The sequence below is a fragment of the Sturnira hondurensis genome, unplaced genomic scaffold, assembly GCF_014824575.4.
Source record: "Sturnira hondurensis isolate 20B ecotype Veracruz unplaced genomic scaffold, ASM1482457v3 Scaffold0004136, whole genome shotgun sequence".
Classification (NCBI taxonomy): Eukaryota; Metazoa; Chordata; class Mammalia; order Chiroptera; family Phyllostomidae; genus Sturnira; species Sturnira hondurensis.
The window spans coordinates 27,426,933-27,449,687 of NW_028076767.1; the positions used below are offsets into that span (position 1 = coordinate 27,426,933).

General features: G+C 55.3%; 1 protein-coding gene across 1 annotated transcript in view; it reads right to left on the reverse strand.

Moving 5' to 3' along the window:
* Positions 1–9,373: 9,373 nt before the first annotated feature.
* Positions 9,374–22,755, reverse strand: part of JPH2 (junctophilin 2) — a 58,122-nt gene continuing 44,740 nt past the window's right edge. Inside the window, exons 3-6 of the mRNA XM_037044113.1 lie at positions 13,479–13,597; positions 11,757–12,478; positions 10,857–10,951; positions 9,374–9,511 (exon numbers count right to left, since the gene is read on the reverse strand). Coding sequence (XP_036900008.1) covers positions 10,871–10,951; positions 11,757–12,478; positions 13,479–13,597 — 922 coding nt within the window. The 3' untranslated portion in view covers positions 9,374–9,511; positions 10,857–10,870. The remainder of the gene's footprint in view (positions 9,512–10,856; positions 10,952–11,756; positions 12,479–13,478; positions 13,598–22,755) is intronic.

Consider the following 22,755-nt stretch of genomic DNA (forward strand, 5'->3'; position numbering starts at 1 on the left):
GTTGGAAACATGTCAGCCTCTTATCGTGCTTTGTAAGCTGGGGCCCGGCCTCCCAAGGAAGGGCATTTGGGGGTGGCTTTGCCAGGAGAGCACTCCTGATGTCACTTGGGTGCAGGTCAAGTCTCGCCTGCCATTGGGCCACCCCCGGGGGCGGGGTGCCGGTGAGGGGACATCTCTGGCCTCGGAGTTACCCTCTGTGAAGGAGGAAAACAAGGGCGCAGACACTTAGGGTTGTTGTGACGGTGGGAGAGGGCACGACATGGGTGCTGGCCACACAGGGAGTGATGCTTTTTTTTAAAAAAGGAGAAACGATTTTGTCCCTCTTGACTGTACCTGGAAAAAGTAACAATTTCCTGGCATGGAGGAGCTGGAAGGAGGCTGCCGCTGCCAAGCCCACGATGCAGCTATTTTGAGGTGACCTAGGAGCCCCCACCTGTCAGGCAGCTCTTAGGGCCTTTGGTCCTCCAGTCATGCAACCCCCACCCACTTCAGCCCCGAACGGAAGGGGGTACACTTTCTCTGTGAGCAGTTTCCTCACTGGGGGGCATTTTGTGATCCACGCTGGAAAAAGAAAGATGAAAACCAAACCAACAGGCGAAAGCAACACACCCTCCTGTTGGGAGCATCGTTCCAACCTGAGGAGTAAATATTTCATGGGGTGACAGTCTCCTTCCCACAAGGAGCTTGTCAGGAGCACAGTGACAACCCAGACAGTGTGATGCTCGGCCCCTGTTCCTACGCTGGAGAAAACAGCATGGCCGGGGTCCCTCCCCACCCCCCAGCAGCTCAAAGTAACAAGACATGAGGCGAGGCCATGGGTTCCTGCATTGGAGGCAGCCGCCCCACCTCCTCCCTCGGCCCAGCACCAGGAGCTGCGGAGTCCGGTGGAAATGTCCACGCTCCAAAGCTGGCCTCTCGGCCACAGAGATGCTCAGAGATGTCCACGCAGTCTAAATACTTTGCCTCGAGAAGCAGGGGATTGCCTAGTGGGTGCCTCCAGTGGTCAGTAGAAGGTACAGGAAGGCTGATTTCGGGGCCACGGTGTAAACATTGCCACTATAGTGGGTGCTGCTGGCTCCTCACCCAGACCCCTTTGTCGGCCAGCGTCTAGCCCCCAGCTCCTGAGTGCTGTGTTCACAGCTGCCCACTTTGTCCCGGTCATTGCCTCTTGACAGGGAGGTGACGCCCCATCCCCCCAGAGCTGCCCCTGACTAGTGACCGAATAAGGGAGCAGCCAGCTCTGTGGCTCTAAACACGCTGCAGAGCCCCCCAGGGCCAGGCACTGGCTGGCCTGCAGCTGCAACAGCGTCCTCGGTCAGCGTCCTCGGTCAGCCCCCACTGCGTCACCTCCCTGCCCTCTGAGTGCACCCCTCCCCATAAATCATGTGAACGAATCCCCACCTTGGGCGGGCCCTGCCTGTTTCTAGGGAGACAAACTTGTGATGCCCGCTGAGCAGGGTGGGGCCCCATGGGCAGTGTTCCTCTTTCACTGGCTCCGCCCAACCTGCAAATGCAAGACCTGCAGCCCCTGAAACAGACCCAAAGCTGGCCCAAGGGGCGGTCAGGGTTCCCGTGTGTTCACCAAGGAGTCCCGTCCTTGGGGACCGTCTGCAGCTTGCTTTCTAGGCCATCCTGCGATGGCGATGGCCACAGCCCAAGGAGCCACAGCAGGCCCAGTGCCACAGCTGCTGTGGAGGTACCGAGACCTCTGTCACAGCTGCCCCACCCAGCCCCGAAGCTGCTCCTGAAGCTGTTGCCCTGGGTTCCACAAGCTTGTCAAGGGCTGGGTACCGTTGCCACCACAGCACCCCCATCTGCCAAGGCCAGGCTGTGGTCTGGGCCCCCCACACCTGAAGCCATGTGGTGGCCCCCCGGACCCTAGGCAGAGCCCTGGCATTGGGAGGAGCCGGCCCAGGGACCAGAACCCCCCGCCCTTCCAGGCTAAAGGACACCTGCTTCAATTCTCCATCTCACAGGTCCCCCCACAACCGCACTGGGGTCCTCGCAGGAGGCACAGCTGGGCAAAGGCCGAGCTGCCCACTCCGGAAGGAAGGCCTGCGAATCCTAACACCACCCAGCCATAATCGCGCCCACGCAAACTTCCACGACCAGAAAGTTTGAAAGGACTCACACGCAGGAAAGATCTGACATGCTACTACAGATTCAGAATATTTTTTAATTGCCCAACACATCGGTTGTTACTCAGCTCCGGTCCCCAAATTGCCTGAAACTAATAACCCCAAACCCAGCAGATGCTGGAGGGCAAGCTCTCACTCACAGGGGCTTGTGTGGGTGGTGGTGGGAAGGGAAGAAAGGAGGAAGGGGGGCTTCGGGCACAGCCCGCCCTGGAGAATATCAACTCTGCTGCCTGCACGTTGGATGACCTTGGGCAGGTTTCCTACTTCTCTGCCTCCTTGTATGTAACGTGGGGTAGTAAGAGTCCCCTTTTCAAAGGGGTGTTGTAACCATGAGTTAACACGCATAAAAAGGGCTCAGAACAGTAACTATTACTGTTGTTATTTAACCTCCACACCAGAAGGGAAAGTTTCTTGTCTGACGTACTAGTCAGGATGTGCTAGGGTCTGCTGCAGTAACAACGCCTGCCATCTCAGCAGCTCTAACACGAGGTTTACTTCTGGCTTACTCTATCCAACCGCACAGGCACTGGGTGCCCCCAGGGGACCATGAATGTAACACAGCCTCTGAGGGACAGGATGGGGTCTGGCGGAGTACCAGGCAGGAGGCCAGTCAAGAGAGAAGGGACATGGAGGTCAGCTGGGATCTGGCTGTTCCCCTCGGCTGTGGACTGAATTGTGTCCCCCTCAGAATTCATATGTTGAAGTCGTCTCCCCCAAAGGGATGGGATTTGGAGATGGGGCCTTTGGGAGGTGACTGGGTTTAGATGAAGTCATGACTGTGGGTCCTCATGATGGCTTTGATACTCTTATAAAAAGAGAGACCAGGCAGCTTGTCTCTGTCTGTCTGTCTGTCTCTCTCTCCATCTGTCTCCCTGCCAAGTGAGGACACAGGGAGAAGACAGCCACCTGCGACCTGAGCTCTCACCAGGAACCGGTGGCACCTCGACCTTGGACACCCAGCCTCCAGAACTGTGAGGCATTTTCTGTCGGGGAAGCCCCGGTCAGGGCTGTCTTTTCAGGCCTCCCTGAGCTGACTAGTGTCCCTTCAGAATGAGCACAGCTCGGAGGGGACAGGGAGAAGGAGGCAGGACCCCAGGAGCCAGAGCCCCAGGGCCCAGCAGGGCTCGGCAGTGAGAAAGCCTGCCCGTGGGGCCCGACACAGCGGTTTCATGCTGCTTGATGACAGCAATTAGCATGGACACGGGAGGAAGAACATTAATGTGCAAGGTCCCTGACATCAATTTTAAAACTTCAGGGTGGCATGTGCAGAGTTTAAAAAGTCAACTAACTGGACCATGCGGCTCACCGTGACAGGGCCCCGACTCCCACCAGCTCCCACCACACACTCAGCTCTTTTAGCTCTTTCCTCTTATTTAACAAATAAATCTGCATGTACTGCCATTGCTTGACTTACTCATTTTTAAATATTACTCATGCGCTTCCTTTATCCCCCAGCTACCAAGCACCTGGAACACTTCCCTAGGGCCTCCGCTGGGTCAGGCATTTCGAGGGTCAATTCCGTTTCACTTCTCACACCCATGCTGTGGACTAGCTGCCACAAGCCCCACTGCACAGGTGGGAAGACAGAGGCACAGGGAGATGGGACAAGTGACCCCAGAACAAGTCAGGCGCAGAGTCAGACTCTGCCCCCAAGTCTGCCGACCTCCTCGCTCCCACCCTCGGCTCACACACGGACCCTCGGGCTCCTCATTCTTGGCACTACACACATCTGGGCCTGGGTAACTCTTTCCGGTGGGGCGAGGGTGCGGGGGAGGCCCTATCGGGTGCACTGTGGAGAATTTAATGACATTGAGGACCCATACCTGCTAGATGACAGTGGCACCCCTGCCTCCCAGGTATGACAATCAAAAACCTCCCCGGACATTGCCAAATGACCTCCAGAAGGGAAAGCCGCCCCAGCTGAGAACCACTGATGCATCAGAAGCTTTGGGCTTTCGGTTGCTGCATTGACTGGGAAACAGGGCTTTGCCTTTCAGGGCCCGGCTCTGGCTGATGCTCTCCCTACAGGGTTAGGGGTCCGGGGAGCCAAGCAGACACACCACCTGGAGCGCTCCACCTTTCTGCACCACACTGCACTTTCCAGGGCCCGTGTGGGCCTGTGGCCAGTGCTCGTGGCTGCTGGAGTGTGCGTTCCCACCCCTGAGAGATGGCCGAGGGTGTCGTCCAGGGCAGAGGGAGGTGGACAGAGCTGGACGTGCAAACTAGGTGGACCCAAGGCCCTGCCACTGCAGGAGGGTTGGTGCAGGGGGTGGGGAAAGGAAGGCCCTGCTGCTTCAGGAGGGTCGTCAGAGGGGGGAAGGAAGGATGGTGGGCTCTGGGCAGAGGCCTCCCTTTGAATCTCGACTCACCTGCAGATGTTAGGGCCGGCCTGGCCCAGCCCCCCGCTGCAGCCGTCATGGGGTGGAGGGGGGATATGGTTATATGTCACACATCAGTCTGAAGAATCTAGTCACTTCTTTTTGTGGAAAAAACGGTACTGAGCGCTCATACGCCTCTCTCTCTGCTTCCTCTTCCCCTGATCTCCCGAGGAAGCTGCGGAATAAGTGCGGCCACATCCATACTCCACGTTTTACATCATCACCATGGAAACGAATGTTTACTGACAGGCACGTTGTGTTCTTTCCTTATATCGTCCCTTGAATAAATGTTTGTGTCTTGTTCTTCATGGATTTAATTTCCCCTTGTCCCTCATTTGTCCCCAAACCTCACAAAACTAGGGACTCGCTCTGCCTACGCAGACACTCAGTGCCCCGGTCGGCACTTACTCTCTCTCCCCGCCCCCCTCTCTCTCCCTCTCTCCCCCCACCCCACACCCCCCTCCGCAGCGTTACAGCAGCAGGTGAGGCCTCCTCTCCAGGTTCCTTAGCAAACCCCCTTGCTCTTCCCCACAGAAGGGCCTTCTTCTTTCTGGATCCCATCCCTTCCCCTGTCCTGTTTTGCTCCTTTGTTGTGGCAGAATGCATTTTTGCCAGGAGCTTTCTAAGAAAACGTAGACGGGAAATTCGTGGATCTGCCGACGTTTTTATTCTCCTCTCACCGTTGGTTGACAGTTTGACCGGGGGAGGTGTCGGAGTCTTTTTCTGCCGGTCCTGAAGGCACAGCCTCACTACCTTCTAGCTTCCAGCATGGCGGCTGAAAAATCCAATTTGGGGGGATTTTCCACTTTTTTGTATGTCGCTTCGATTCTCCCCTTTTCTCGGGTAGCTTTGAGGTTTTCTTTGTCGGTTACGTCTTGAAATTGCACGGTGGTGTCCATTTAAGTGGGTCTTTTTCATGATGTTGACCTTGGGTAGACCCTTCCAATCTTGAAGAGTGCCAGGTGGCTCTTCCACCAACTTCTCTCTTACTCCCAGGCCGATGTGCTGAGGACTGTGGGTAAGTGGAGAGTGTCTGCTCAGCCTACCAGCATTCAAGTTCAATGTGTTTTAAAGCTCCATGCTGGCCGAAACAAGTTTGCCAGCCAAGCGCAGCCTCTGAGCCCTCCACGGAAGATATGGTTGAGAGTACGGGCTTTGAAGCCAGATGGGCAGACATATGTGGCTTTGAAGCCTAGCTTCTTTTCTGTAAAATGCAGTTTCAAATGACAGAAATGTTGTAAGGAATATATGAAATAATGCAACAAAAGCTCTTAGCGCAGGACAGGTTGCAAGTGTTTAATTTATAACAGCTGTCATTATTGTGGTGAATCAGGAGTGATGGTGACCAATTTTTTTAAAAGCACCCTCTTAAGCCGATTTATAAGATCACTCACTTGTGGAGCAGTGGCGCCCCCTGGGGGTCATAATTAAGAACTGCAGTGTAGCACATCCAACAGAATGATTAGCAGCCAAGTTGGGCTTTAAGGGTCAAACAGGAAACGGTCTTCATCATCCTGAAGAAGGAAGTCAAGGAGGTTTGAGGTGTTAAGGGGAAGAGACAGGATTCGAACTGGCGAGTCACAGCTATTGCCCCGAACCGTACTGCTGTTACGCCACCACATCAGTGTCTGACTCACAGCCACCTGACTCCGCCAGGTTCGGGGCTTCCCTTCTCTTGGAGGGCCAGCAAGACAGGGACAGAGGGGGGCGGAGGGTGGGGAGTCAGCCTCCACAGAATTTTTGCAAAGAAAAAAACTGAAAGTCCATTTCAATTTCAGCACACGTGCAAGTGTGGTGTTGGACAGCTTAGGTATTGTTTTTATTTTGAGTTACATATTCGAAGTGCACCATGTAATTTCTGCGCGCTTGAAAACGGCAAAGGTCTTGATCAGGCTGGTTTTCAGTTACCTGCAGCCCAAAGCACCTCTCGCAGCACAGCCAGATCCTCTGTGGGCCCATTGGAGGTCATGAAATCCCCTTCTTGCTACAAATCCCAAATCTGTATCCCACAGGTCCAGGGCCCCCTCCTTTTGTCTTGCCAGGAAGTATCCTACTGAGACCCCAAGCCAGTGGTCAGTGACCACAGGCCCCGGCAAGGCCCACATGGTGGTTTTAAGTTCTGCTGTGGCAGAAGACACCTCACAGGAAGCCAGACTTGGCAGAGGACCAGACAAAATGCCTGGAGCTGCTATTGGCCTGGAGGGGAAGAGACAGGAGCCAGGCTGTGTTGCACCTGAACCACTAGGGGGCGCCCGATTCCAGCCAATCCTACCTGACTCCCAGGTTCCCACAGGGAGTCAGGAATGAGCCTTCTTGTCAAACCATCCAAAGTGATTCTGATATAGCCACCCTGCTGTCCCTATCCCCTCACTCCTATTTTACACCCACACATGTGCGCACACCCACCAGCGAAATGGGCTGGCTGCTCACCCACTTCTTTGTGAAGNTTGGCCTGGAGGGGAAGAGACAGGAGCCAGGCTGTGTTGCACCTGAACCACTAGGGGGCGCCCGATTCCAGCCAATCCTACCTGACTCCCAGGTTCCCACAGGGAGTCAGGAATGAGCCTTCTTGTCAAACCATCCAAAGTGATTCTGATATAGCCACCCTGCTGTCCCTATCCCCTCACTCCTATTTTACACCCACACATGTGCTCACATCCACCAGCGAAATGGGCTGGCTGCTCACCCACTTCTTTGTGAAGTATATTATCAAAGCCCTGGGGGTTAGAACTCTCTCCTCAGCCCCACACCCCCGAGCCCTCCAGGGGTCCCTCCAACCCATCCTTCTTCCTGGTGATCTTTTGGATCATTCTGGGGGTTGGAAAACCTCTTTATCACAAGTCTCCGTTCTCAACTGCACTCAACAGCTGGGCTTTACATAAGCTTCAGCATTAATGTAATCCTTGCCACCACCCCAGGAGCTACCGGGTTCTACCTCCTTCCCCATTTTACAGATGAGGAAACTGAGGCTCAGAGAAGTAAAATAGGTGGGTGAGAAAGACCGGAGCCCAGGAGGACCCAACCTCAAAGGATGGGCTCTTTATTTTACCATATTCTGCTCAGGGAAGCTTCTGGGAGTCAGCTTTAGAGATTTGGGGTCAGCCCGACAAGGTTCGTGGCCTTTGAGCCGCCCCTCACAAGAAACTATGAGAGAAGTGGAGCCTGGGCCAGCACCGCCCAGGGGCCCCCAGCCCCTCCCACTCTCCCATATTAGTCCAGCATCCTGGACCCACAAGCAGACACCACAGCCCCATCAGAGCCTGTGAGCAGATGCAGGTTTATTAATGCACAGACCGCAGCTTCCTGAGTCCTTGCCCCAAACATGAGCCCCCAAACCAGGCCCAGGAGCTGATGGCCCTGGGTCAGACCAAGAAACCTGGACCATGACCCCAGAGCTGAAGCCTGGAGCCGATCAGCCCTGAGCGGTGCCTCCAACCGGCCCCCCTCATTCCCTAGGAGTCCAGAAAAGCCGAAATGCTGATGCAGAGCTGAGGGCCTCGGCCAGTGGAGGATGGGAGAATCCACAAGCTTCTGTCCACGGAAATGCAGTCCACGAGGTCCCAGCAGGGCTTGAAACAGCAAGTGTGACGCTGGACCCAAGTATTCAGGGGGGAGGAAAAGCAGACCCCATCAGAAGTGAACTTCCAGTTGCAGAGCTGGCTTGGGGAGGCCAAGTCACAAGTTCAAGGCCCCCAGGTCCATGGAAATAAAGGCAGGAGAGTGGCAGCCCTTCCAGCTCTGTCTGGATGTCATTGCCAAGTCCTTCCCCAACCTGGAGGGGTCTGGAACACTCTCTTCATCCTCCCAGGGGCAGGAGGCCACCAACCCTCAGCTTCGACCCTCCCCCTGCCAGCATGCGGGCCCAGAGACCCAGTGTGGTACCAAACATCTGTCAGGAGCTACATGCAAACCTCTCCTGCCACACAAGCTGAGGGGCTTATTATCATGCAGACCGCCCCAGGTGGGGGAGCACTGGACTCCCTCCTCTCGCCCTGGGAAATGCCTGGTGACCGGCAGCCTCTCTTCAGCACCCGCCTGAATGTCGGCCCCGGGGAAATCTGCTCGGTCTTCCCGAGGCTTCCATGTTCAATGTCCCCTGAGCCTGTGGTGGGCCCTGGTGGGGTAAGCAGCCAAACCAACCCACAGGGCATAGCAGCAGCTTTGTCTCGCCAGCCCCAGGGCTCCCTCACAGTGACCCGTCTCACCCCGAGTACACCGCAAGCCCTAAATGCAATGCCAGCCCAGGCTCAGGCACACACACATTCAAGGGCCGTCCTAACTCCTCTCAGCCCTTCTCCCCACCCCCACCCCTGGCCACCTGGTCAGTGGCTTCCCCACCAAACGCTCCAGTCCCTCCGGTGTCCTCCTCTTCTCTTGGTCAGGAAGGGAAGGGAGCTAGCCAGACGGCTGGGAGGAGACAGGAGAGCTGCCTCCTGGAATATGCAAACCGAGCATGTTCGTTTCCTCTGCCGCCACCCAGACCACCCATAAGCAGGGACAGCGTGTGTGCTGGCTCACAACAGTGAAAGGAGGGGACTCTGCACCACCCGAGAGCAGAGCGTCTCCCTGACCGCCGACCCACCGCAGGGGTCTGTCAGCCCGGCAGCCAGAGGTTAAAATAAAGCAGGAGAAGGGAAGCAGGAAGGGAGCTGGGGTTTAATCAACATTCTGGTTTGGTGACTTCTCCCAAAACACACAAAAGCCCAGGGAGGGAGTGACCTAAGGACAAGGCGAAGGAGTGGATGAGGACGAGGGACAGGAGCAGATCAGGGCTTTCCTCGCCCCTGGGCAGAGCTCCAGGAGGGTTTCCAGCACATTCTATGACTCTGGGCACCTCCGCCGCCCAGCAGGGTGCCGTGGGAGGCCCCCTTCAGTGTTCGAGATGTGGGTATGAGCCGGGACCCAGGGCTCCGGTCCGGAGTCCAGTCCTCCTTGGCCACCCCGCGCAGCACGGCAGAAAGGTGGGGCTTGCATCCTCCGCAGGAACTCCTGGCTCTGCAGAGAGACGGCAGAGGGTCAGGTGCAGCACGGAGGCTGGGTGCACGGAGGCTCAGCCAGGTTCAAGGCAGGGTTCAAGTTTCAGGGGTGAGATCCTCCCACCGCCCCCCAAACCCCTGGGGTAGCTTTGTCCCGTGACCAAGACTTGGTGGGATCAGGGCCAAGTCCCTGGGGCCTCTTCTGGCCTCACAAGGTACAGCTTCATTCTCCCTCTGGGTGCTGCCTCTGCTCATTTGCATGTACTGTTCCCTTTGGCCGGTTCACCGCTTCCCTTCCTCCCTCCTCCCCCACAGCCAGCTGGCTCACCCCTTTCCCTCCTTCAGACCAGGAAGTCCTCGGTTCCTGCAGCTCTCATTCCCAGACACCCTATGAGACACGCAGCATTCTCCCCCAAGCCAGCACCCACCAAGCCAATATTGTCATTGGCTGTGTTTACATGGTGATGGGACAGGGGTTCCTCCCCTCCTCTGGGACTCAGTTGGGTCCCCAAGCCCAGCGCTAAGCCAGGATCAAGGAGGGGGGGGCCTCTGGTGGGAGAAAAAAGCCTGTTAGCATCACCAAGCAAGCACAGGATTCACCCCGTGAAGTCTGGTCCTGGCAAGAGAAAGATTCTGTCTTCTAGATCCTCCATCCTGAGACCCCCCCTCCCAGGCCCACTCTCCTTCGGCCCCGCCCACTTCACCCACCCGCCACCCTGTTCATCGCCCTCCCAGCTCCATTATCGGGCAGAAACCAACTGAGGGAGCCGACTGACTGACAGGGGGGGTCTGGGGAGAAGAGCTGGGGGCTGGGGGGCAAGGGAGAAAGGGCGGCCGGGAGAGGCAGGTTCAGCCACCCCAGGTGAATGCAGCCCTGACCTGTGAGGAGCTTGGGGGAAGGGGCAAGAACGGTCTTGCTTGACATTTGAGCCACAGGACTTTCACTGAATGCGCTGTAAATTGAGGGTTTGCTCCCACTGTGTTCCCCCCACACACACACAACCTCGTTTCTCAGGACAGGAGTGAGTCCCTGCCACATCCCTACACCCCAGCCAAGCAGTTGCCCAGTAAATGTCGGTCAAATGAATGAATACATGAGTGAAGCCCCCAGTGTGTACCGGGCAGAAAGCAGGTGCTCTGGGAATGTTGAGCTAAGGAGAGCCGTGTGCGTGTATGTGTGTACACACTGGGCCTCCCTTGTATGATCTGTCCAAACCACATCCCAGGCCCCCGCCTCCAGTGGGGATGGGCCTCAAGGAACCGCAGGACAAAGGACCAGTGGGCAGCAGGCCCATTTACCCAGCATTCCAACATCCAAGTGCCCAGAACCTTCTATGGACTCCCACCCACTCCTCCCAGCATACCTGGCAGATGAGGGTCAGGTGAGGAGGTGAACGAAGAGGATGGCCAGGCCAATGTTAAGCAGGATCACCATGCAGATGAGGACGGTGTTGGGGACCTGGGAGCATGGAGAGTGGCTGCTGAGTGCCCATGGCCTCTGAATCACGCCCGAGCCCCCTGCCCACTGCCCCCCCCCCAAGCAGGGTGGGCCGAGGGGGAGGGGCAGGAATTTCCAGAAGGACCCTCCTGAGAGCACCTTCCTGTTTTGCTTCCTGCCGGGGCCAGCACCTGGACAGCAGGCCATCGGAGCTGGAAGAACTCTTGAAAATGATTAACCAAACCGCTCAGGGCCCAGAGCAGGGCAAGAGCGTGTCCCACAGCGCACAGTGGGCCTGGGGCCCAGGAATGGGGCCATCCCGACCGATCCCTCCAGGGCCGCTCTCATCAGTCCCTGGGAGCCTCGCTTCGCCCCCTGGTACTGCAATCCCCAGCTCCTCTAACAAGCTTGGACTCAAGCCCTGGTGGGCCCTTCCCCCACCCCCAGGAAGCCCTCCCTGCTACACCTGGTAGCAGTGCTGCTGGTACCCACTGGGAACACCCTGACCCTACAGGTGCACCCACTCCGCCCCCAGCTGCTCCCTTTTCCAAAGAATTGCCCCCTGCTGACCAGGTAACAGGTAAAATTACGGCCAGCCCCCTGCCCCACTGTGGGAGGTGAGGGGGGGGGGGTGCTGCAGTGCAATTTACGCTCCCAAGTCTGCTGGGGACCAGGCTGTGCTGGACTGAGCCCACATCCCTGCTAGCCCCCCCCCCAGCCCTGTCCCACCACCCTCCCCACCGAATCACCCACACCCAATCCTGCCTGAAGCTCAGCCACCTGTAGAGACTCGAGCTTGGACACCTCCTTCTGCCACCTGCCTCACCTCCTCCACCTCCACCGCGGCCTCGGCCACCAGCGCTGCCTCCTTCCGAGACTTCTTTTTGGCCCCAGCCTTGGTCAGCCCTCGGGCCTCAGTCTTGCGGGCCTTGGCTTTGGGCTCGGCTTTGGGGACGATGGGCTTGGGTTCCAGCTTGGCGGGGGGCTCGGGCGCGGGCTCTGGCTCTGGGGCCCGAAGCTCGGGGACCTGCACTGGGGCGGTGGCCGGGGTCGAGGGCGCGGAGTCAGACTCGTAGACCTCGGGCGAGGGCTCTTCCTCTAAGGGCGGCGGCGTGGAGGGGACCGTGCGCACCGCGTAGCTGTGGTACCCCTGGTACAGCGCCACCTCCGGTTCCCGCGAGGGCGCGGGCGGCGCCTGCAGCGCCTCGATGGGCATGTGCTCGGTGGCGGGACGCGCTGGGCTGCGGCGGCCCCCGGACGGCGTGACGGGCCGGCTGCCCTCGGTGCCGGACTCGCCGTTCCAGGAGCCTGGGCTCAGCAGGCCGTCCTTGGTCGCCCCCGGGCGGGGCCGCTTGGGCTGCGGGGGTGTCCCGGCCGGCGACGGGGGGCCACCGTGGGGCCGAGGGGTCTCGCGCTCATGCAGCTGCGGGCTCTCGCGGGGCCGCCCCGGGAGGCTGGCGGCGCCGGGAACCCGGTCGGGGGGCTCCAGCAGGCTCTCCGAGTTCTCTAGGATCTCCTGGAGCAGTCGGCGCTTCTGATATTCCGGACCTGCCAGGGACAGGAACACCAGGAGAAAGAGTTCGAGTCGCGCGGTCCCACCGCTGGGCGACCCTGGGCAAGCCGCTTAACGTCGCTGAGCCTCGTTTCTTTACCCAGCCAGGTACCCAGGTACCACTTACCCGCCATCTACCCTGTGCCAAGCACTGTTTGGAGCAATTTCCAAATACGAGGTCACTTAATAGTTTTAATAACCCTACGAGGTCGATGCTATCAAGCTCCATGTTACAGATGAAGAAACAGAGACTCAGAGTTGAAATCACTCGCCCAAAGACACCCAGCGGACGAAGGGCAGAGTGAGGACTAAGTACCCGGGGAGTCTGGCTCCTGACTTTATGTTCTGAACGGTGACACTGGTCTCTTTCCATTCCCTTATCTGAAAAATCGGTCTAATCACACCTAATAAAATGATTAGCTGGGTGCAAAAATGCAGGGCCGGTCCCACAGTGACATCTGTTGCTAGGACCCCCACCCCCTCCTCAAGGCAGGGGCAGCCAGCCAGTGTCATTCTTCCTGAGGCCAGCAGGGGGAGCACCGGAACCAGAAGCGATTTAGCCTCCCCAGGCACAGACCTGTGTTCCAAGCTCTGATGTTCAGAAAACAAACCTAATTGTGCCAGTCACCTTAAAACATTTCATGCACAAACAATATCCCACCCTGAGGAGCTCCCACCACTCTATCCAAGTGCAAGGTCTGTGTCAGAGGCAGGGGGTCCTCCTTACTCTGCAGCCTCATTTCTCAGGAAGAGGCAGCCTGGAGTGGGGCCGGCCCACAACTGGGGGCCTCTGACACCCGCCCCACAATCTGTGTGAGTCCCTGGTGTCATACCATCCCATGCATGCACCATGCCCCAATTTCTAGACCTCATAGGCCACTGTGAACTCACTTGGGCACGTCAGCTTTCCAGCAAAGAAAAAAGAAAAATGTCCCTCCCAGGGACCGCCCCCACCCCCAACACTGTCCTGTCTGTTCCCTCCTTGGCTGGCCCTACCTGGCTGGTAGAAGTCCGGCGCCAGCTCCCTGGCCAAACTGCGGGCAATGTTGGATTCTTGGTTGGCGGCCAGAGCGGCCTGTTCCGCAGCCTCAGCTTTGGCCTTGGCATGGCTTGTCCTAGGAGACAACATGATGGAAACTCAGGATCCCTCCAGAGAACCAGCCGTCGGCCCCTCCTCCCCAACTCACAGAGATCCTCTGGACAGAGCATTCAGTCACTCAGGCTGTCAGTGAATATTTACTGAGCCCTGTGGGCCACACTGCTGTGCATTCCCCAGACCGTTGCCTCATCGTTCTGGGCACACAGACAGAAAAACATTCCCCAGCCTCCTGTGCAGCTAGGTATTGTCAGGCTGAGTCTTAACCAGTGCATTGTGGGAAGGGGTGATGTATGCTCTTTCCAGGCCTGGCCCATGAAAACCTCTCCTACGATCCTCTGTTTCCTTTCTTTTTCTCCTGCTGATGGTAAAAGGCAGAGGAGGCCAAGGCCCCAGAACAGAGTATTTGATCTTTTCTGTGTCACAGACCCCTTTAGCATCCAGTGATGCCTGTGGACCCCTTCTCAAAAGGTTTTAAAATGCATAAAAGACATAAGATTACAGAAGGATGCAATTATATTGACACAGTTAACCAAAACACTTAAAAGAACAAATTTGTAATGCAATCTGTCTTTATTAACACATTAAACAAAATATCTAGCGGGTCTATTATCTACAGTAATTTTATTTTATTTTTTTAAGATTTTATTTATTTATCTTTAGAGGGGAAGAGAAGGAGAGAGGAAGGAAAATATCAATGTGTGGTTGCCTCCCATGCATCCCCCGCTGGGAACTGGCCTGCAACCCAGGCATGTGTCCTGACTGGGAATCGAACTGCAATCCTTTGGTTCGCAGGCCCACGCTCAATCCACTGAGCTACACCAGCCAGGGCTATTATCTACAGTAATTTTAAAGTACAGGTTAGCATCAAAGATATTTCAAGGACACCTGCAACAACAGTAACATGACGTGAAAATATATGTGATTTCTACTGGTGACGAAGTCACAGGTACTGCTAATACTATCATAGTTTATTGCCTATTCCCATAATTGAAGAAAACACTAAATTTCAGTTAGAGGCTAGTAAAAATACAGAGGCTATTTTCCCATCTCTTACAAACACTCTAGGCGCTCCACCCTGATCCCTTCCTTTATTGGGCAGATGCACCCACCCCGAGGTGCTGTGTTGGCTCCTGATGGCTCCCTGCTGTCCCAGAGAACCGCTACCAATAGAAGCTACCTTGTTCCAAGGTCAAAACACTCCACCTGCCTCTGCCCTGCCACCAGACGGCCCACAACCAATGACTGGTGATACCCCCAGTTCCCACAACCAATGACTGGTGATACCCCCAGTTCCCCATTGGTGTATCACCAATGACTGGTGATACACCCCAAGAGGAACGAACTCTGTGGCACAGCCAGGTGTCAGGGTCCCTGTGGCAGGCAGAATGCCAGGTAGGGCCACGTCCTTGCGTAGCTACTTCTCCGTCCAATCCTGCTTTTTTCATTCTCCTCTCCGCAGGGAGTGTTCCCTCATTAACCATGTGCACGAAAATCTCCATCTCAGACTCAGCTTCTAGGGAACCTACCCTAAGACAGCATCCAAGTTCATGGACTGCCCTGGATGACATGCGGAGAACCCCCTGAAGACCCCCGATTAAGAAATGCAGTGGAAGGAACCTGGGCCCATAAAAGGCCGTGGCACAGAGCAAAGTCCCTCCCACAGTCCCGCACTGGAACATTTAAGCATTGAAGTTAAACACCAAACGTGGGACATTTTTTTAAGCACCTGAACATTTTCATTACAATTTACTTCTTTTTTTAATGTGGAACATTTAAGCAAGTCTTAAACATCTATAGCACTGAGCACCTGAGATTCCAGGGATGTTTGTTTTAGCTGTTAGTCTAGCCTAAGAGAAGCACCTACTGAATAATTACAGCCCCATTTATGAATGGGCCGGGCACCGCTCTGAAGGAATTTCGAAGGTTATCTCCTGTAATCCTCACGATGCCTTAGAAAGCCAGCACTGTTATTATACTCCCTTTGTGCAGAAAGGGAAACTGAGGCACAGAGAGGTTAAGTAACTTGCCCCTGGTCACAGCGTCACTAAGTGCAGGAGCTGGGATTGTGAACCCCGAGCAGCTCCAGAGCCTGTGTGCGTGAGCAGGAGCCACACTCGGGCCAGGGGCCTGGGATGGACAGCCCCCTGGGCGAGACAAGCCCGGTCCCGCCTGCACTGTCAAACAACGAAAATCATTTAATACAACGTAACTGAATGCAAAGGGCTTTATTGCAGTTGTAAAACATGCCGTGAAGGAAGCGCAGGGAGTGCAACGAAAATGTAGAAAAGAAAGACAGGACGGGGCTCGGCGGTGGGCTCGGCGGTGGGGGTGGGGTGGTCAGGGAAGGCTTCCTTAAGGATGTGACATTTGAGATCTGAACACGCATGTAAAGGAGGCCCTAAGGGGTGGGTGGGGTGGGGACAGGCAGAGGGAAGAGCATGCGCAAGGCCCTGAGAGGAGGTAACAACTCGGTGCCTGGGGGGAAGTGGAAGTTCTGCTCAGCGTCCACTGGTGCAGAGGAGCTGACCCCTCAGGGAGCTGATAGCCTTCGTCTCTACCTCTGTCTCCAGCACGGAGTTGGGGGTTGGGGGCCAGTGAGGGGGAAAGTTTCATTAAGCTCCTCCCAGTTGGAGGTGGAGCTTCCTGGGCCCTTGGGTTTTCCCTTTCGACCCTCAAAACTGCCCAGGAGGTAGTTTTTATGTCCCTACCTCACAGGTGGGGACTCTGAGTCTCAGATATTTCGCCCCTAATAGTTAACACTGACAAAGCATTTGCCACCTGCCAAGGGCTTCACAGAACTTAACTCATTTAATTCCCCCAGGAACTCCAAGTGGCGGATGTTACTACCATTATCCCACCTGACAGAGGAGAGATCGGGGTGCGGGAGTGTTTTAAGGACGTCCCCCACACTTATCCAGCCAGCGAGTGACAGAGTGAGATTTCGCAGCAAGGCATTCTGGGATCTAGAGTCTGTGTCCTTTACCACAGGCTGTGTTTCCACCCATACTGAGTGGTGGAGTTCAAGTCCAGAACCCAAGTCCAGTCTGATTCCCAAGCCTCTGGCCTCTCCACTCTGCAGTACTGCTCCGGAAATACTTTTTTTTTTTTTAAAGAGGGAGAGAAACATCAATGTGTGGCTGCCTCTTGCATGTCCCCCTGGGGGACCTGGCCCGCAAACTGGGCATGTGCCCTGACTGGGAATTGAACCGGTGACCCTTTGTTTTGCAGGCCCGTGCTCAGCCCACTGGGCTACACCAGCCAGGGCTGCTACAGGAATATTTTATCAAATGAAAGTGCAGTAAGTGAACACACACATGCACGTGTGTACAGGCCGGCGGGGCGGCGCAGGGGACAGTGAAGAGCATGGCTTTGCTGTCAGCAGCCCTGGGTTCCAATCTTGGCTTCGCCAAGGCTGGGGCCAGGTCCAGTCATTCGCGTCAGGCTCTAAACTGAGGGGGAAGCCAAAAAAAAAAAAAAACCACATTGGTAATCTGGATAAATTGTATTTTAAGGCAATCGTTTCCAAAGTTAAAATTTATGCAAAAAAACTCCTCAATGAATACGCCAGGAACAAACGTAAATAAAGGCTCCGCCCCTGCACTTGCAGGAGTCACTTCCTCTCCTCACCCTTGTTCCCCACCCCCCCCACCCCGGGGCTCTGGCGCCTCGGGTCAGCGGCTTTGCCTCTCTGTGCCTCAGTGTCTTCATCTGTAGGCCACTCATCCTCCCCTCTTGGAGTTGCTGTGAAAACCGAGAGGCAGCACATGAAAATGCGTAGCCCGGGGTGGGGCCGAGTGATGATGATGATGGTGGTGGTGGTGGTGGTGAAGGAGAAAAGGTAAAGGACGGAAAGACATTTGTGACACCCGACTCAGTGCGGAACGTGCATGTCCCCAGGCTCGTGTTTGCCTGTCCCGGGTGCGTGTGATTCGAAGTTCTCAGCTTTTCAGAGACACTTCCCTGGAAACCTGCACCCCCAGGTGGGGGGAGCAGGGACGGGGCTGGGCGAACCTTCCAGCTGAGAAAATGTCCTTTTTTGGTCACGCGAGCGGGTGAGGCTGGTTTCCTGGTGCTCCGGCGTCGCAGCCTTCACACGGAGCCCTGGGAGGTTCTGTGATTCATCTGCGGGCCCTTCATGAAGCCAGATCGGGGGTTGAGAGTGGGGTGGCCACACAGCACACTCCTCTGTCGTGCCCATCAGTCTGAATTCTTTATCAGCCCCCCTCTTCCGTGCCTCAGAGTTCTGGTAGGGCTCCCCTACATCCCAGCCTTCAAGCCAGGAATCCCAAGGTTCGCCTGCACTCTGTCCCCTTCACCCTCATCTCCTCTCAACATCCACAGCTGTCAATCGCCCCCTCCTGTCTCTTCCGCTCCCTCTTTGGCTCTTGAATCTGCCCGCCTCTCCGTCCTTCTGTCACCCCTCCTGCAAAGCCCCCACCCCCACCCCTGCCTCCAGGCCGCTCCCTACAACTGATTGCAGGCAGCGGCACCTTGAGGTATGGCGAGCTTTACAGCCTTATAGCCAACGGCTTCACCTGTTGCTTAAAATCTTTGCAAGGCCCCTACGGTGCTCCACGTGGAGTCTAGATTACTCAGCAGGGCCTTCGGGGCTCTCCAGACCCTGGGCCTGAGGCAGACTTGATGGGGTGCATCTGGCAGCGCCCAGGGTGACGGGCAGGCAGAACTGCTGGTACCCAGAGAGTCTTGCTTCTAGCTCAGTGCCACTCACAGTGCGGTGCACCCCTCACCCGCCTCATCGCCTGGGAGCTTGTCGGGAATACAGATTCCTGAGCTCCGCCCCAGACCCACTGAATCGGCATTTCTGGGGGAGAAACCCAGGAATCTGTGTTTTATAAGTCATCCAGAAGCTTCCGCTACTAACGTTTGAGGAGCGCGTGCTAGATAGAAAATCCAGCTCTGTCTTGGGCGGTCCCAGGAGCCACAAGCGTTTCCAGGATCCCTCCCTGAGTCCGGGTCCTGCTAGGCAAAGCGGGACTGTTTCTTCTGCCGTGAGTGCTGTGTCTGGGCCCGTGCCCCTGGGGGAGGGTCCCGAGGCGGCTCTGGCCCTGCTGGAGGGAAGGGACAAGCAGAAACTGGGACAGGGGGTGGGGCAGGGATCAGGCACTCTTCTTGATTTCATTCGGATTATCTTTCTCACCTTTCGTCGGCCAGGTTAAAAATAAGGCTGGTGGTTCAGGGATAGGGGCAGGGTCTGAACCCCGGGGAGACACTTCTGAGGGCACCTACCCCCTGACCTGTAGCTGCCCAGTTGTCTCCCCCAGGCACGGACGGCTTTTGGGGGCCGCAGACTTTCCCCTGACACCGCACCTTTGCTCAGGCTCTTCCCCCTCCTGGAAGGCTCTTTCCCCCTAGCTCAAGGCCCTTCTACCTATGGATTCATTCGTTTAATACGACTCCATGGGGTGGCCGTCACACAGTGGGCACTTTTCTGTGCTCTGTGGACACAAGAACACACCCCCAAATCCCCGCGGGACTCCCGCTTCTTTGCAGAAATGGTCAGCAAATCTCGGTGGCGTCCAAGCCAGCCCGCCGCCTGTTTCGAACGGTCTGTGCGTCAACAGTGGTTTTTATAGTTTTAAAGTTGGAAAAAAAGACCCAAAAGGGTAATATTTTCTGACACGTGAAAATTACATGGAAGCCAAATGTCAGAATCCATATAAATAAAGTTTCATTGGAACACAGCCACACCCATTTGTTTATATTGTCTAGAATTAAGTAGTTGCCATAGAGACTGTGTGACCTGCCAGACCAAAAATATTTACACTCCAGCCCTTAAAGAAAGCACTTGCCGACCTCTGTTCTAATGTGTTCACTCAACGGCTTCTTCTTCTACCACTATTATCAGTAACGATGATCTATTATTTGCAGAGCACTCCGTGCCCAGCTCTGTGCCATGGCCGCCTTTCTTCACGTGACCTCAGAGAGGGGGAGACACTTCCTCCAGGTCACACAGCTAGAGAGTGAATATGCCCAAGCCCTTACCCATCACACCACGCCCTCTTGCCACTAACTCTGGCCACATCTTCCATGTGCTGGGACCAGGGACGGGAATGACTAGGACCCTAATTTATCTTTGCAAAATCAACCACGGGACACCTCTGAAAAACCAACAGATGAACAGGGGCGTGGAGCCAAGCCTCAGGAGCATGGAGCTGAGTGGCCAAGAGGGGCAGCTCGGGCCAGGCTGCCTGTGGGCATGTCCGGGCTCTGCTCCTCATATCCTCGGGCAAGTCTGGGGCTCCCCTGAGCCCCAGTCTCCTTCCCTGTAAACCGGCGATAATAACAGCATCCACCTGGGGGGAAAGCTGTAAGAAATAAATGGCCACATGGCCCTTAGAACAGTGGTCGGGACACAGAAAGTACTATAGAGGTACGTGTTGATAAAATAAATAAGTAGTACAGTTTTGGGGGAGAAGACGGAAAGAAAACCCTGAATGTACTCACTGCCCCTGATTGATTGTCTCACTTTAAAAGTAGATAAAACCCTCCGGAACAAGGTGTCCACGATCGCTTTGGAGGACAGGGGCAGATAATCTGCAGGCGCGTGGAGGTGCCTGGCGGGGACCGTGCTGCCAAGCGTCTTCCTGACCTGGGGATGCTTCAGATGCCACTGCCCTGCCCTCTCCCAAAATAACCCCTCTCCCTGGCTCTGCATGGCCACTGCCCCCAGAACAATCAGGTCCCAGTAAGCGGAGGAGGGACGCAGCTGGGCGGTCTAGCCACCTGCCCAGAGAGCTCCCCGGGGAGAAAGCACACGACCTCCTCGAGGATGAAGGCGAGGGCCCAGGTAGGGAGCCCTGGCCACAGGACCTTCCTCCCCGCCCCACCCCGGGGCTCCATTTGGCAAATGCACGCTAAGTCCCTGCCCAGGAGGCTTTCACCAGAAGGGTTAAGGGCACGAGCTCCAGTCCAAATCGTAGCACTGTCTGACCTTGGCTCTCTAGCCTCAGTTTCCTGAACGGGGAAGTAGGGGTGATAATGATTGCTTCGCAAAATTACCAGGAGTCTGAAATGAGATAACACAAAAGTGCTTAATATAAACTGAGCACTTAACAAATACTGGCTCTCACTAATACTCTAGCTTTTGTTATTGTAACAATGCTTACCAGCAATTCCCTTCCAAAATTCTACAGTCTGCCAACGAATCGGGATGTAAATACGCATGCTGGTAGAATCTAAACACTGTCTCAAGGTCCACCACACTGTGTCGGCACCACATCAGTGCCCCGCTCCTGTCCACTGGCCCCTAACGGCCCACTGTTGTGGGTAAACTGCTTGTAGCTCCCTGTTCATCCGAGGAATGAGTGGTTTGTTTCCCCCTCCCCGTTACAGTGACTAATGCTGCAGTCGACGCTTGTGGACACGTTTTTGCGTAAATGCCTGTTCTCGAGTCTCTTGGGTATGTACCTAGGAGTGGGATGGTGGGGACACATGACAACTGTATGTATGAACTTCCAAAGAACCGCCAAACTCCACAGTGGCTGTCCCGTTTCCCAATCCCATCGGTGACGTGTGAGCATTCCGTCTCCTGCTCACGCTCACCGACACTGGTCCTATGGCCCGTGTTTCTTATCTCGGTCATACTAGTGACTTGTGAGGTGGTTTTGGCGTGCATTTCCCTGCGATCGGATGATGTTGAGCATCTTTTTAGGGGCTTAAGGGCCATTTCTTTCTAGGCCTTCTTAGGAGAAATGTCTATTCAGATCCTCGCCTACTTGTAATTGGTTTTAATTTGTCTTTTTACTATTAGGTTGTAACAGTTGTTATATATTCTAGATACAAGTCCCCTACTGGCTACATAGTTTGCAAATATTTTTCTCACTCTATGGGCTGTCTTTTCACTTTCTTGATAGTGGCCTTTGAAGCATTAACATTTTTGCTTAATGGAATCCAATTTATCTATTTTTTTTCTTTTCCTGCCTGTGCTTTTGGTGTCATAGCGAAGAAGGCTTTTCCTAACCCAAGGACATTAGGTTTACTCCTGCCTTCTCTTCTAAGAGTCGTCTGGTTTTAGTGCTTACATATGGACCTATGACCACTGCTTCCAAAAAGAGGAAATGGAAAATAGCCTGCAGGTTCCTACTGCCCGGGAGGGAGGTCCCACCACCGCGTCACCAGCGAGAACCCTGAGACACCGAGAGGTGAAGCCACTCGCCCGTTGTTATTATTAGAGCAAGCACTGAGCCAAGCCTGCTCCTCTCCTGGAAGGACACAGTCTGGCGGGAGAGATAAGGCAAGGTGGGAGGTCGTGAGGGCAGAGCACACAGAAGGATGCAGGGCCGGGCAAAGCCCATCTGGTGGGTAACGTGTTCATAATTTGCACTGTTGTTTGTATGTGACATAGTCTAGACGTAAAAATATAAAATAGATATTTAAAATAATACGGCTCCACCATCAAAACCTTGGGAAATGTAAAACAAAAAACTGCTGTTATAATTCTGGTGTTTTGAAGGGGTCCAGAGCACCCCTGAATGACTGCGGGTGACTCCCAGGTGTTCTCTGGGCTCTGACGTCTTCACCTGTAACATGAGGCAGGAACAGCCCCTACTTCACAGGGCTGTTGGAAGCATAGAGAGAATTGAATTGTATGTAAAGCATTTAAAACAGGTCTTGGCACACAGTAAGTGCTAGGCAGGTGTTTGAAAAACTTAGAAAGGGTATTTGTTCTAGTTGAAGAGGGGAACACTGGTTCTGAGTCTGGGGAGGGTATGCTACCCCCTCAGGCCCAATATAGAACCTCGCACTGTGGGACCCCAGTATGAAATCCCCGGGCCATACAAGTGACCTCCTCCAGATCATTTTAAGGTGACCTTTCTCCCTTTCTTAACGAAGACCGCCAGTCTGGCAGGGAAGTCTCCTCCATGCGTGACTCAGTGTGTGACCCCCGCCCCAGCCGAGGAAGAGGGAGCAAAGTAACAGAGTAGCTGCTTTCTGAGTGTTCCCTGTGTGCCAGACACCTGACCTATGGGGTTGGCTGAATAATGGCCCCAAAGAAAGCCAGGTCTTAACCCCTAGAACCTGTGAATGTGACCCTATTGGCAAAAGAGGCTTTGCAAATGTGATTCAGTCAGGGGTCATGAGATGCCGGGATTATCCTGGGTTACAACGGCCAACCCTAAATGTAAGGATGGCGTCCGTGTAAGAGGGAGATGA